This window comes from Chrysochloris asiatica, unplaced genomic scaffold, assembly GCF_000296735.1.
Source record: "Chrysochloris asiatica unplaced genomic scaffold, ChrAsi1.0 scaffold00038, whole genome shotgun sequence".
Taxonomy (NCBI): domain Eukaryota; kingdom Metazoa; phylum Chordata; class Mammalia; order Afrosoricida; family Chrysochloridae; genus Chrysochloris; species Chrysochloris asiatica.
This window is the reverse complement of record NW_006408556.1, coordinates 4,097,139-4,111,720: the sequence shown is the minus strand read 5'-3', so window position 1 is coordinate 4,111,720 and position 14,582 is coordinate 4,097,139. Positions and strand designations below refer to the sequence as shown.

The 14,582-nt window shown below is 45.2% G+C and overlaps 3 protein-coding genes across 3 annotated transcripts in view; 1 reads left to right on the top strand and 2 right to left on the bottom strand.

Moving 5' to 3' along the window:
* Positions 1-6,096: 6,096 nt before the first annotated feature.
* On the bottom strand, positions 6,097-8,203 carry RPL10A (ribosomal protein L10a). Its single transcript, XM_006860395.1, has 5 exons — positions 8,171-8,203; positions 7,725-7,799; positions 7,561-7,641; positions 7,075-7,223; positions 6,097-6,463 (listed from the first exon to the last, which is right to left on the bottom strand). The coding sequence occupies exons 1-5, from the start codon at positions 8,173-8,175 to the stop codon at positions 6,120-6,122; spliced, it is 654 nt and encodes a 217-aa protein (XP_006860457.1). The 5' UTR covers positions 8,176-8,203; the 3' UTR covers positions 6,097-6,119.
* A 2,260-nt stretch (positions 8,204-10,463) lies between these two features.
* Positions 10,464-14,582, bottom strand: part of FANCE (Fanconi anemia, complementation group E) — a 15,008-nt gene continuing 10,889 nt past the window's right edge. Inside the window, exon 10 of the mRNA XM_006860561.1 lies at positions 10,464-10,562. Coding sequence (XP_006860623.1) covers positions 10,464-10,562 — 99 coding nt within the window. The remainder of the gene's footprint in view (positions 10,563-14,582) is intronic.
* Positions 11,601-13,311, top strand: LOC102814174 (60S ribosomal protein L30-like). The gene is made up of 2 exons (XM_006860541.1): positions 11,601-11,631; positions 12,956-13,311. Exons 1-2 carry the CDS (start codon positions 11,601-11,603, stop codon positions 13,309-13,311), a joined length of 387 nt encoding a protein of 128 aa, XP_006860603.1.

The following is a 14,582-nucleotide window of genomic DNA, read 5'->3' as shown; positions in this document are numbered from 1 at the left end:
TACCTGCCCCCCATCTCACCCCTGAGCTTCCTGAAGATCCTCACAGTTTGCATATCGCTCAGGCCACCTCCAAACCCAACCTAGGTTTTATAATGTATATTATATATATTTTTGTGTATTTTTTAAATCCAGCTGTGATGGGTTGTATCATAAATGTGGCGCAGGGCTGGGGCAGGGGCCCTCCAGGCCCAGCTCCTGCTCAAAAAAAAAAAAAAGAAAAAAAAGATTAAAGTTATTTGTTTGTGGGTCAGTTGTGTGGCCAACTGCGTGCCGAAGCTCAGGAGGGGATGGGACCTGAGTTCTGCATCCTAGTGTGTCATGCCCTTCCAGCTCACCCCCCTCTGACTCGGGACAGCAGGGACAAGCAGATAGCTCTCGAAGGCCCTATAAAGCATTGCCAAGTCCAAAGCATTTTCATACAAAGTATACATTATCAGTTCAGTTCAAAGAAAGTGTTATTTGGGTTTGGATTCAAATGGACAGTTTTTAATAATTATAGGACCTCAGAAAAATCACTGGGTCTGAGGCTTGATTCTACATCTGTGAGTTATTGAGAGAATTAGATAAGATGTTTGTAAAAATTCCATGCTAAGCTATGTGCAAAAGGAGCTCTGGTAGCGTAGTTACGAATTGGGCTGCTAATCTCACAGTCAGCAGTACAAAACTACCAGCTGTTCCGCAGGAGAAAGGAGGCTTTCTGCTCCCGTAAAGATTTACAACCTCAGAAACCCTGTACAGGGTCACTATGAGTCAGAACCAACTCCACGGCACACATCAACAACAAGCTATGTGCATAGCTCTGGTAGCGTAGTGGGTTACGAGCTGGGCTGCTACCCGCAAGGTTGGTAGTTTAAATCTACCCGTTGCTTCTCAGGAGAAAGATGAGGCTTTGTGTCCCATGAAACTTTACAGCCTCAGAAACCCTATACAGGGTAGCTATGAGTTGGCATCACCACCACCACCATGTTATATGTATGTGGCGCATGTACTACAATCTCTCCCCTCAAAGAATTTAAACTTTAGTTTAAATGCAAATTGTATGAAAGAAAAAAAAAAAATGATTTGCTTACAATGTTTAAAAACCTTTGCCAACTCCAAAAATTCTCCTCAGTCTGCCACTAGTGAGCACTGGTCCAGGTTTTACCTTGGCTTAATTTTTATAAGTGAAGTGACTTGCCCAAGGTCACACACTTGCTGAACCACACACATCACAGGCCAGGGCATGATGGCTTCTATTGGTTTTCACCCTCCTCATCTGTCCCACATTGAAAACTGCTGAGTGGCGTGGAAACAAGACTCTAACCCGCTGTTGTTGCGTGCTATTATCTTCAACTCAACAAACCTGGTGAGGGTTTCCAAGGCTGTAATTCTTAGGGAAGCAGAAAGCTTCATCTTTCTCGTGTGGAGAGGCTGCTGAATTTGAACAGCCAACTTTGTGGTTAGAAGTCCAGTCCTTATCCTGTGGTCACAACTAGGATGACAGTCTCCAGATTAGCTCCCTAAGCCCTGAATGGACACTTTCCCAAGGAGGCGTAGGGTTGATCCAGCAGGTTCACCTCTGTGCATTGTGAATGAATTGGGTCTCACTTGTTGTTGTTAAGTGCCGTCAAGTCGGTTCCGACCCATAGCGACCCTGTACAGGGTTTCCGAGGGTGTAAATCTTTACGGGAGTAGAAAGCCTCATCTTTCTCCCACGGAGCGGCTGGTAGTTTCGAACTGCTGACCTTAAGATTCGCAGCCCGATTCGTAACCACTACGCTACCAGGGTCTCACTAGTCACCGGAAAGAGGGCTGTGACATACAAAATTGAATTAGATGAGACTCGTAGGTAACATTACCTAAAACACAATATACATTGTTAAATTTCAGATCAATGATTAATCTGTGAGTGTAAGTATGTCCCATGTAACACTAAAAAAATGGCTAATCTGAAATTCAAACGTTAACTGATTGCCCTCTAGTTTTATTTGCTAAATCTGGCAACCCTTCTCTAGAGTCTTTTATGTCAGTCTGGTCCCACCCCCAAGTGAGGTTGAAACTGAGATTGAGGTTAAAAACTTAACTCATTCAGCCAGTCTGATTTGAACCAGGCCTGCGTTTGAGTCGGTTCAGCCGTTGGGTTTGTTTTCCCTACTTTGGAACCTTGGAACTGTGGAACTGGTCATCACCAGCCTCAGTATCTGTTCCATTCTTTGTGTGGGTATGAGCAGGAGTTGCTTCTGACACCTGGCAACCCCATGTGAGAATAGAATTCCATAGGGTTCTCAATGGCTGCTTTTTAAAGTAAATTAGCTGCATCTTCTTCAAGGCATCTCTCAGATTCCAACATTCCTGTTTGCAGGTGAGTGTGTTCAGTGTAGACTCTGGTGTTTGGTGATAACTACACATTTAGTCACGTCTTGGTGCCAGGCTTTGTGTTGGATGCTGTTTCTTCCTGTCATTTAATCTTCATTTAATCAGTACTGATATGCAGAAAAAGGAACAGGCTCACTGTCCTTGGAAAATGTAGTCAGTCTCTGCCACATCTTGTGAATACTTGTCCCTGAGTGGCACAAATGGTTAAGTGCTCAACTACTAACACAAAGTTTAATGATTTGGACCCATCCAGAAGTCCCTCTGCAGAAAGGCCTGGCACTCTGCCTCTGAAGGGTCTTGAAGGAGCACAGTTCTCTGCAGCAGATGGGGTTGTCATGAGTCGGATTTGTCTCAACAATTTGGTGGGTGGTGCTTTTGAAGCAAACACCTCTCTTGAGTAAACCACCTTCAAATAATTCCTTTTAGAGAAATCTGGGTCTTTTGTGTGGATAATTCAAGAGGTGACAGAAAGCCGGTGCTTGCTCATGCACACACCAAGAACAGAACTGACCCAGAGACTGGTAATGGCCAGTTCCAAGTCCCAAAGTAGGGAAAACAAAACTCAAAACAGTTGCTGTCCGGTCAACTCCTACTCAGGACCTTTCAGAAGACTGTCAGGACTGTCTTCCTTAGATGGGGTTGAATCATCAACTTTTGGGTTAGTTTAGCATGTAACCATTGGCACCACTCAGTGACAACATAAGAAAGGAACTCTGTAACACATGAGGGTCAACACAAGTTGGATTCTCCCCAATGACACCTAACAATCCCAGTGCATAAAACCTGTTGGCATCAAATCATTTCCAACTCATGGAAACACCATGTTCCAGAGAAGTGCCCCAAACGGTTTCCAGTGGCTGATATGTCGGAAGCAGATCACCAGGCCTTCTAAGGCACCACTGAATGGACCATTCAGTTAGTAGCTTAGTGCTTACCTATTTGTGCCACTTAGGGATTCTTACAATGCATACATGTGTTAATAGATTTATAAATTAGAGTGGATTCTATTTAAATTCAGGTAGTTCAAATTAATAATCTATGAAGACCCGTTAGCAAGCATTTCTAAGACACTCATTTTACTTTGCCTTATTGTTAAGGGCCATCGAGTTGGTTCTGATTCATAGTGACTCTGTGTAGGGTTTCCAAGGAGCCACTGATGTGGTTAGCAGTCCAATATTCATCCTACTGAGTCACAAGACACCATCTTGCCTTGGTGGTGGTTATGTGCTGTGGAGTCGGAACCGACTCATAACGACCCTGTATAGGGTTTCTGAGGCTGTAAATCTTTACGGGAGCAGAAAGCCTCATCTTCCCGTGGAACACCTGGTAGTTTCGAGCAGCTGACCTTGAGGTTCGCAGCCCAATTCGTAACCACTATGCTACCAGAGCTCCTTAGCGTCTAAAATTATTTAAGGGTTTTAAGCCTTGGCTCGTGTTAAACACCATTTAAGTTTGAGATGTCCTTTAGGATTGCCTACTAAATCTGTCCTAAAATCTTAACTGAAACGTACGTTAAGTGCTGTGGAGTCAGTTTCGACTCATATCAACCATGTTTCTGGTGAGCTTGAACCAGCGGCCTAGCGGTTCAAACTGACCTAGCAGTGCAGCGCATTAACCCACAGCACCACACCTGGGGACGTGACTTGAAAGGAATCATCAGTTCCCCCGTCATTAAAATCTGTTCCCAGATTGAGGCCAAATCAAGCCTGGTACTTTCCTGTGTGCGCTGTTAATGTGTGTAACTATCATCTTCGTGTTAGTTGCTGAAGAGTAAATTCTGACTCATGGCAACACTGTGCAGAGATTTTCAAAGCTGTGACCTTTTAGAAGCCGAAAACGAGGCCTATCTTCCAAGGAGTCTCTGGGTGGATTTGAACCATAACTTTTCTGACTAGTGGTCCAGCACTTAACCTTTTGCACCACCCAGGAACTCCTGATGATACTATTTTATAACTGTTTGTATCTGGCATTGTACAAAGCAAAGTACCTATTTCCTTTATATTAGCATCAGTAAACTTGCTCAACAAGCTTGCACGGCTGAGCAGCAATCAGAGCTATGAGTCAAACCCAGAGGTATGGTTGATCTTGCATGCACCAAATTGTTGGGTATCTATCCAGGGAGGTCATGAGAAACCGCCTCCAATTGTTCCACTATGACGTTCCTCAAAGGACAAACGTAGTTCATGACTCATGACATTAACATCCTCTTAAAGAAACATAAGAAATGTTTTTTTGGGTCTTAGGCTTAAGTGGTGAACCTGTAGTGTTTCCATCAAAAGGTCCCCCAGAATTGGCCACCTCAGCAAGTGCTCTCACACCGTCAATTTCTTCTTGCTGTCCGTACATTCAGTGTCTTCTAAGTGGCCTTGACAGACAAGGCACAAAACGTATTCTCACATTCACAAATTACCCTTTGTACCTTCCTCTAGTCATACATTTTCTTGGCTTTTCTGATCACAAACATTGTAGTACATTAAGAAAATGCAGAAAAGCCCCCAAAATAAATCACTTTTCACTTTCATTAAAATTAGGTCTTAGCTGGTTTTATAGGCAGCTTCTTTCCCTCCTTACCTGAGAACATCGTTCATTAAGACTAGGTGTTTTATTTAATATTAGAAATTAATGTTATTCTATTGACAATTGTGCTGTGGCCCTGCGGGCTAATGTGCTGGACTGCATGGTCAGTTTGAACCAAAAGGTTGGAGGCCAAAGTCCACTAGGCATTCCTCTCAGAAACCCTATACAGGGTCACTGAGTCAGAACACACATTATATTGGCATCATGGTGTCACACAAAGTTGACAGTTCAACCCCACCAGCTGTACTACCAATTATTACACTAACAGACCAGAGAGGAGCAAAATAGGCCTATTAAGCGCCTTCCAATCAGTTCCACTCATAGCAACCTTCTATAGGGTATCCGAGGAGCAGCTGCTGAATTTGAACTGCGGTTGAGTGCTTATCCTAGGGCACCACACCAGGACTCATTAAAATTGAAAAACTCATACTCATCACCAGAGATATAGGTATTCGGACCGACAGCATAAAGGTCTTTGGTGGACTTATTTCTCTTCATGGTTCAAAAGCAGATAAAGCTTGTTTTGAGAAAGTGCAGCATTTTGGAGCAATTTTACTTATGCTTTGGATTAACCTTTCAGCTCTTCAAAAAACAGTATGAACAGGTGCCTTCGTTTACCGGAGTTAAATGAAGCCGACTTAGGTCAAAGGTTAAATCACAAGGCTTTGCCCCACACCAAGTCACCATACCAGTACTGGAGGCAAGAACTCCAGGGAAGTACCTCAGTCAGGCAAGGGGTTGGACCCCCTGGGACAAAGATCCCGGAGGGAGTCCAATAAATTCATGGGAAAAGTGAATTAAAGTGTTATTTTCCCACAAACTATTTCTGAACATCTAACTCAACCAATGGATGACTGATATATTAAATGTTAATGTAACATTGTTGGGATTAGGCAACTCCACAACATCCTTGACAGATTTCCCAGGACTTGAGGCAACAACCTTTCTGGAGGTTCCTACAGACAACTCCCAGCAATGGTTGCTGTACAGGCTATCTTAAGAGCATGTACAGGTTATTTGAAGAGCAACTGGTGGGTTTACAGTTGGCAGTCCAGTGCTTGCCCTACAGTGCCACACACCAGGATGTACTTGGCATACAGTACTGCCTCACAAAATCACCTGTATCCTGACCCCAATGACTTGCAAACAGACTTGATAGTAAACAATGAGGTTTATTGAGCTGTGTCTTAGTACAGACGTTGGGGTTTACCCATGGTGCTCTTGATGTACAAAGCACGGACATTCTGCCAATTCTTCTTTAGCAGTGAAACCAGAAAGTTGACAGCCAAGTGGATGTTGTAAACGAGCTCATCATCTGTCATCTTCACATGGCCAACAGCCACTGCCAGACACAGCACCTTCTTCATCTGAAACTTGATGGTGGACTTCACTTCGTCGACTTTAGCCACCATGTTCTCATTGTGAGTAAGCAGGGAAGGAAATTTGCCAGCCTTATTCAGGCCTGGTCCCAGGATCCTCGGGATTTGCTTGATCAAGGACTCAGAGGCCAAAAAGGCATCATACTTCTTGGCTAATGAAGAAAGGGAAAGGGAGTCAGTCAGTCACAGAATGCTCAGGAACTGGTCAGTTCAACCCACATTCCAAACACCAGGAACAAACCACATCCATCTGTATAATATAAGTGACCTACCCAATATACCCCCCTCCACTCCTCTCGAAGTGCCAAGTCTTTTTAACACTCCAGCCCCAGCATGCTAGCTTCATCCTCTGGACTCTGCAATGGCCCAACAATCACAGGAAACCTGGTTTCTTTTAAAGCCCAGGCTGGTCTTGACTGGTAGGTTCAAATTCTGCCTCCACAGTTCCGAGCTAGTTTTAACCTTGGGGTCTATGACAACTTGAGACATGTTTCCTCTATAAAATGAGTCTAAACCTGATGCCCACACCAGCGAGTAAAGACTTTTTAGAAACAAAAAACCCAAGGCCTTGGAATTTAGAACTCACTGACACCTGGCTAATTACATCTATTTAGATCAAACCAACACTGAGGTCTCAGTTATATAATCTCCAAAGAAAAGTCAAGCAACCCAATGACCACTGCTTAACTGTCCCTGTCACAGCAGACCCCTTTCCTCCCAATTCTACCCCCTCCCGAGAAGAAACCACAGCAGCTGCACTCACCCAGCTTTTTGACTAGCTTCTTATTTTTGTTGAGTTTCTTGAGCGCCTCAATGTCCATGTGAGGGATCTCCACAGCCTTTGCTTCATCACAATGCTGCTGGTCCCCAAGGACACACACAGAGAACTTGGGGCGGGGGGTCGACTTCAGCCTGCGTGTTTCGGGGAACACAATAGGTCACTGCAGGCCCTGGGTCACAAGGGCAGGTGAAGGGGTCTGGGATCGCAGCCGTAGAGCCTTACCCAGAGTGTCCACATCACCAACAGCTAGTCTGTCTTCTCAAACTAGCCGGCGGGTTCGGCCGAGGCCTCCCCACGCCTCCCCTCATATTTTAAGACCCAGGGTAGGGGTCCTGCCCGGAGCAGGGGGTCTGTGCTACCCTGGCACATCAGTACCGCAGTGCCTGCGGCCTCGGACTCAGCAGGAGCCTGAAGGGGAGCCCAGGCATGGGGGCACTGAGGGCTGGGTGGGGTCAGAACGGTGCCAACCTGACGGTGCCCGAGAAGCGCTTATCCTTCTGGGGGTCATAGTTCTTCAAGCTGATCTGCAGCTCCACCGTCTCCAAAAACCTTAGGAAAAGCACAAGGTTAGTAGGCCTCGGTTTTTCCATGCCAGCCCGGGCCTTGGCCTCCCCTAGGGAGCCGGCACTTACTTCCGGCGCTTGCGCTGGTTCCCGTGCAGGACTTCCCGCACCGCCTCGTACAGGGTGTCGCGTGAGACTTTGCTGCTGCGAGAGAGAAGACAAATGGACTCAGGGACCGGGGCCCCAGATTCAACACCCTCAGCGTGGTCAGAATCTCCGCGACCTTAGTGTCACCAGGATTCAAGACCGGGGGACAGCCTAGGACAGGCTTCAGGGGAGGTTATAGTCACTAGGTCGGGCGATTTAGGCTCGACAGCCAGTCAGATGCTGGGCGCCGGGAAACGGAACCCTCAAGGCAGCTGCATCTGGCAAGGAGACTGCAGGTTGACGCCCCGCAAGAAATGCTCAGCAGAGAAGCCGGGTTAAGGCCTCTAGATTCCGCCCACAGAATCCGCATCCCCAGTGGGGTGCTTGGTTTGTGGATGGTTGCAGATGAAGACATATGGGCCACTAACCTCATGGCGCCTAACACCGCAGCAACCGGAAAAGAGACTAGTGCAGTTCGCGCATGTGCTCAAATAGGAGTCCTGTTCTCGCGAGAGGTCCCGTGTTCCTACGGTCTACCAGAGCGGGTTGCTCAGTCCGGAGGAGCGTGGCCATCTACAACCACTGGAGGGCGCTGCCGCGCGTTGCATCGCTGCTAAATGCGCGCTAGTGCGGCGGGACGTTGCTTTTCGTCCTGGCGGCCTACAGGCACCTGAGAATATCACATTTAAATCAGCTGTTGCCAATCTAGGAAACGAAACGGGCTGGTTTCAGGGCATGTACTACACCCACCTTATGTAGTAATTTAAGAGTATTACAGGAGCCCTGCTGGCACGGTGGGTTAAACATTGGGGTTCTAACTGCAAAATCAGTACTCCAAAACCACCAGCCAGCCGCGCTAATGAATAAAGATAAGGCTGACTGCATGCCATTAAGATTCAATCTCAGAAACCCTGTGAAGCAGTTCTACTCTGCTCAATAGGGTGAGTCCGAATCGAAGGCAAGGGGTTAAGGTTACCGGACATTACAGTCGCTGAAAACATTTTAATTCTGGTTAGTTTGCCCCTCTAACCTCCTCTGTCCACGTCCTCCCATTCTCCATCCCAACTACGGTTCTCAAAGAGCAGCTTTATTCATAGGCCTGACCAACCTCCCTCATCATCTTGCTCATGGCTTCCAAAGAGGTTTTGGTTAAGAACGTTCTGTTCCTGGCCCTTCAACATCTGTAGGGGAATGGTGCTATATAATAAACTTTTAATAGTTGACTCAGTAACATATACCTATTAAGGAGCTCTGGTAGCGTAGTGTAGCGTAGTGGTTACAAATCGGGCTGTGAACAGTGAGGTCAGCAGTTCGAAACTACAAGCAGTTCCGCAGGAGAAAGATGAGGCTTTCTGCTCCCGTACGGATTTACAGCCTCGGAAACACTGTACAGGTTCGCTATGAGTCAGAAACCACTCCTTGTCACATAACAACAATTAAGTGTTAAAGCCATTTGAACTGCAAGGTCAGTGGCTCAAGCTCACTAGCTGCTCCTTGAAAACCCTATACAGGGTCGCTATGGGTCGGAATTGACTCGAGGCACTTAACAACAACAATCAAGTGTTTAAAGTGGTGTAATGGGGTTACCCGTTAAGCTGCTACCTGCAAAATCAGTGGTTCAAACCTACCCATCACTCTGCTATAAAAGGTAAGACTTACTGCTCCCATAAAAATATTTAGTCTCAGAATCCCTACATAGGTCACTGAGTGGGAATCAGCTGTGCAGCAGTGGGTTCAGTTTGGGATTATCAAGCATTTACTAGGAACAAGTACCCAGATTAGCTGCTCTGAGCATATAAAGATGTAAAACAGGTATGTCTACACTACTACACACAGAGTCTTCTCTGCTCTTTCTGGTCTGGCAGGCCCTATCTTCTCCTCAGCCCACAGTAATTTCAGAAGTCCTTCAGATCACCAATGTCACCTGCCCGAAAGCCTGTCACCCCTCATCCCCAGTCCCCTCACTTGTAAGCCTTGCCTACCCAGTAAGCAGTTCTGAGAAGGCTGGGGTGGGTAGTACTGGAGATTATCTGACGCACAGAACTACTCAACATCTTTGTTCAGAACTAACTCTCTACTACCTTCCCCCTTGAACATATTCACCAGGAAAAAATGCCTCTTCACAGAATAGAGGTTGAGGTGGTATCAACAAACACCAAGTTAATGGGAAGTCAAATACTGCTTCTAATAAGACATTATTGAAGTTGATTTTTATTAGATAAATTATCAAGTCAGATATAAAAACATAGATCTAAGCACAAGAGCTTTGTGTTGAGCACACAGGTTCCACAGGGTTTCTGGGGCATCACACATCTTTGACAGGGACTATAAAAGTTTGTGGAAAACGCCATTATTTTTTAACTCAATTTTCCCATGAACTTTCTGACGTCCCCTCATATTCTGGATTTGTTTTGACCTTATAGGGGCCTAGCAGAATTTCTGTCCCTGGGGTTTGAGGTAGATGATGAGGACTGCCCAGGGTCAGCAGCACTTGAAAATGACAGCTCATCCAGCCCCTTGTGTCTGAGGCAGCTCTGTCAGCTGGAAAGCCAACACTTCCATCTGCTCTGGAGCCTGGGAAAAGAGGCAGGTGGGCCCTGGAATGGTCAGGCTCAGCCTTTATCCTCAGCGAGGGGTCAAGGCAAGTTCATCAGCACAGAGGTGTCCTTCAGGAATCTGTTGAGGTAGTTTCATGAGCACGGTCCCTTGGTGGATGGATGGTCAGGTCAGGTGCCTTAGAGCGGCCTGCAGGGACTTCCTCAGGAAGGTGGTGTTGAGCTCTAAGGCTCTGGCCAGGCCCAGCCTCTGGGTCTCAGTGATCTGGAGAGAAGGAAGATCCTGTCAGGACTCCAGCACCCAGCACCCCACCCCGCTTCATGGGCTCTGTTTAAGAAGGAGAGAGGAAGCCAGAAGGCAAGGACGATGGTAGGAGAAGACTGCCTACCTCACTATCTCGAATGATTAAGTGAGGTGTTTGGTTTTAGGAAGGGGACCCTGTGGTACAGTGGGTTAAGCATTGGACTTCAAACCCACCAGTGCTCCATGGAAGAAAGATGAGGCTGTCTGCCCTGTAAAGATTTAAAGTTTCAGAAATCCTATGACGCAGCTTGAGCCTGTCCTACGGGGTTACTACGAGTTACCTGACTGAATGGCACTGGGTTTAATTTGGTCCCATTTGTTTCAGATGGTGGACCTGGGGTCAAATACTAGCTGCACAAAGTACAAAGCCAGCCACAAAAACTGACAATTATTTGGTGCTTACTATGTGGTAGCACTTTCTATGCAGTACATCAAAAAAATCCTCACAACCCTCCCACTTTATGGATGAGGGAAATGAGGGTCAGAGAAAGTCCACTGCAGCTGCCATCCTCCTCTGGGACCGTATTTTTTATTCCCTGACCTGTTGTTACAACCTTATACAGGTCTCGGGCCCTATCTTTACTCCTCCATCTCCACTCCTCCTAGGGGCCAAAGGTTTCTTTCTAAATGCAAATCTGACCAAGTCACACTACAGCCGAGGACCCCATGCCTCATACTGTAAGTCTGTCTTCTGGAATCTAGAGGTCTCTAGGAGACCCATAAGCCCCTGAAATTGTATATGAGATGTTCATAGTTCCATTTTTCTAGGGGGTGAATCCTATAGTTTTTACTAGATCAAATGGCTCTGTGACCCCCAAGAAGTATATAAAGAAACAACATTCTAGAACACCTGGCCGTCAGGATGGAGACCACGCTCTTGTCATGGCCTACAGGACCCTCCACAAAATGCTACCAGGCCCTGGCATGGTGAACTTGAGCAAGTCACTGTAACCTGAGCCTCGATTTCCTCATCGTAAAACCAGGATAGCAGTACCTCGTATGGAGCTGTCATCCAGACTAAAGGAGTTGAGTAAAGGAATTAGAACAGTGCCTGAGACAATGCAAGCATTATCTATTTTTAGCACTCTACTCTTATCCCCTGGAGCTCTGGTGTGGCAGTGTGGATTAATGCGCCACACTGCAAAGTCGTTTGAACTGCAAGATCAGCATTTCAAGCTAATCAGCTGCTCCTCAGAAACCCTATACAGGGTCGCTATGGGTCAGAATCGACTCCACAGCACTTAACAACAACAATCTTCTTCCCCAAGGAGTCCTGGTACTATCATGAATTATGAGTTTGGCTGCTAACCGTAAGGTCAACAATTTGAATCTACCAGTTGCTCTAAGGGAGACAGATGAGGCTTTCTGCTCCTGTAAAGATGTAGAGCCTCCGAATCATACAGGGTCTCTATGACTTGATGGCACACAACCACCAATCTTATCCCATGTAGACCTAGTATGACACTGTAGGATAAGCACTGGACTGCTAACTGCAAGGCTGTTGGTTCAAACCCACCAACTGCTCCGTGGAAACCCAATACAGGGTTGTTATAAGTCAGAACTGACTTGACAATACTTAGCAGCAGCAGCGACAAGTGTACATTAAGTACTGCTGATGCCATCTCCCCTGCCTGGAATGCCCCCCTTCCCCCAGTCTCCACCCCGCAACTAACTACTACTCACCCTGTAAGAGTCAGTTAGTCTCAGTACAATGCTATCAAATTAGAAATCAACAACAGGAAGACCAAGGAAATAAATACATGGAAACTGAATTAACACCCTGATGAAAAGCGACTGGTAAGACATAAACTCACCAAGTTCCTAGAAATAAACGAGAATGAAAACACAACATACCAAAATCTTTGGGACACTGCAAAAGCGGTGCTGAGAGGACAATTTATTGCAATAAACGCACACATCCAAAAAGAAGAAAGAACGAAAATTAATACATTAACACAGCATCTACAACAACAAGAAACAGACCAACAGAGGGAACATACAGCCACCAAAAGAAAAGAAATAATGAAGATTAAAGCAAAAATAAATGAGATAGAAAACAGAAAAACTATAGAAAGAATCAACAGGACAAGAAGCTGGTTCTCTGAAAGGATTAACAAAATTGACAGACCATTGGCAAACCTAACAAAAGAAAAGACGGAGAAGACACAAATAACGCGCATTAGAAACCACACGGGCATGTCACAACGGAACCAAAGGAAATCAAAAGGATAACAAAATACTAAGAAAAGTTATACTCCAACAAATTTGAAAACTTAAAAGAGATGGATACAGCCTTTCTCCCTCCCCGGCCATATTGGCAGCTGCTCTTGGTTGGGGGCCGTCCCACACCTAAGGCGGGAAGTTGGTGGCCGCAAAGAAGACGAAAAAGTTGCTGGAGTCGATCAACTCGCGGCTCCAACTTGTTATGAAAAGCGGGAAATACGTGCTGGGTTACAAGCAGACTCTGAAGATGATCCGGCAAGGCAAAGCGAAGCTGGTCATCCTGGCCAACAACTGCCCGGCCTTGAGGAAATCTGAGATCGAGTACTATGCCATGTTGGCCAAAACTGGTGTCCATCACTACAGTGGCAATAATATTGAACTGGGCACAGCATGCGGGAAATACTACAGAGTGTGCACACTGGCTATCATTGATACAGGTGATTCTGATATCATTAGACGCATGCCAGAACAAACTGGTGAAAAATAAATCGTGCATTTTCTTTTCTTTAATAAAACTGGCCAAAGCTTGTTTAAAAAAAAAGAGATGGATACATTTTCTAAAAACACAACCTACCTAAACTTATACAGAGTGAAGTAGAAAACCAGAACAGACCTATAACAAAAGAAGAAATTAATCAGGTCATCAAAAAACTCCCAACCAAAAGAAGTCCAGGCCCAGATAGCTTCACTGGTGAGTTCTACCAAACATTCAGGGAAGAGCTGTCACCAATTCGACTCAAATTATTCCAGAAGATAGAGGAGGATGGAAAACTTCCTAATATATTTTATGAAGCAAGCATAACGCTCATACCCAAACCAGGGGAGGATGTCACTAAGAAAATTATAGACCAATATCCCTCATGAACATAGATGCAAAAATTCTCAACAAAATCCTAGCCAACAGAATCCAGCAGCACATCAAAAAAATAATACATCATGATCAAGTGGGATTCATACCAGGGATGCAAGGATGTTCAACATTAGAAACACAATCAAGATAATCCACCATATAAATAAGAAAAAAGAAAAGAACATGATCATATCGATTGATGCAGAAAAGGCATTTGACAAAATCCAACATCCATTCCTGATGAAAACACTCAGCAAAGTAGGAATTGAAGGGAAATTCCTCAACATAATTAAGAGCATATATACAAAACCAAGAGCCTACATTACTCTCAATGGAGAGAAACTGAAAGCCTTCCCTCTGTGAACAGGAACCAGACAAGGATGCCCTTTGTCACCATTTCTATTTAATTATTATGCTGGAAGTCTTAGCAAGAGCTATATGGCAAGACAGGGAAATTAAAGGCAACGAAATTGGCAAAGAGAAAGTAAAATTCTCTCTATCTGCAGATGATATGATCCTATACATAGAAAAAGCCAAAGACTCAGTAAAAAAGCTACTAGACCTCATTGGAAGAGTTTCAGCAAAGTGGCCGAATAAAAGATCAACATACAAAAATCAGTTGGATTCCTCTATACCAATAACGACAGCGCTGAAAAGGACATTAGGAAAGCAACACCAATTATAGTAGTCACCCAAAGGATGAACTATCTAGGAATAAATGTAACCAAAGAAACAAAGGACCTATACAAAGAAAACTACAAAACACTACTACAAGAAACCAAAAGAGACTTACAAAAGTGGAAGAATGTACCATGCTTCTGGATAGGAAGACTTAACATTGTGAAAATGTCAATACTGCCCAAAGCAATTTACACATATAATGCAATCCCAATCCAGATTCCAATGAC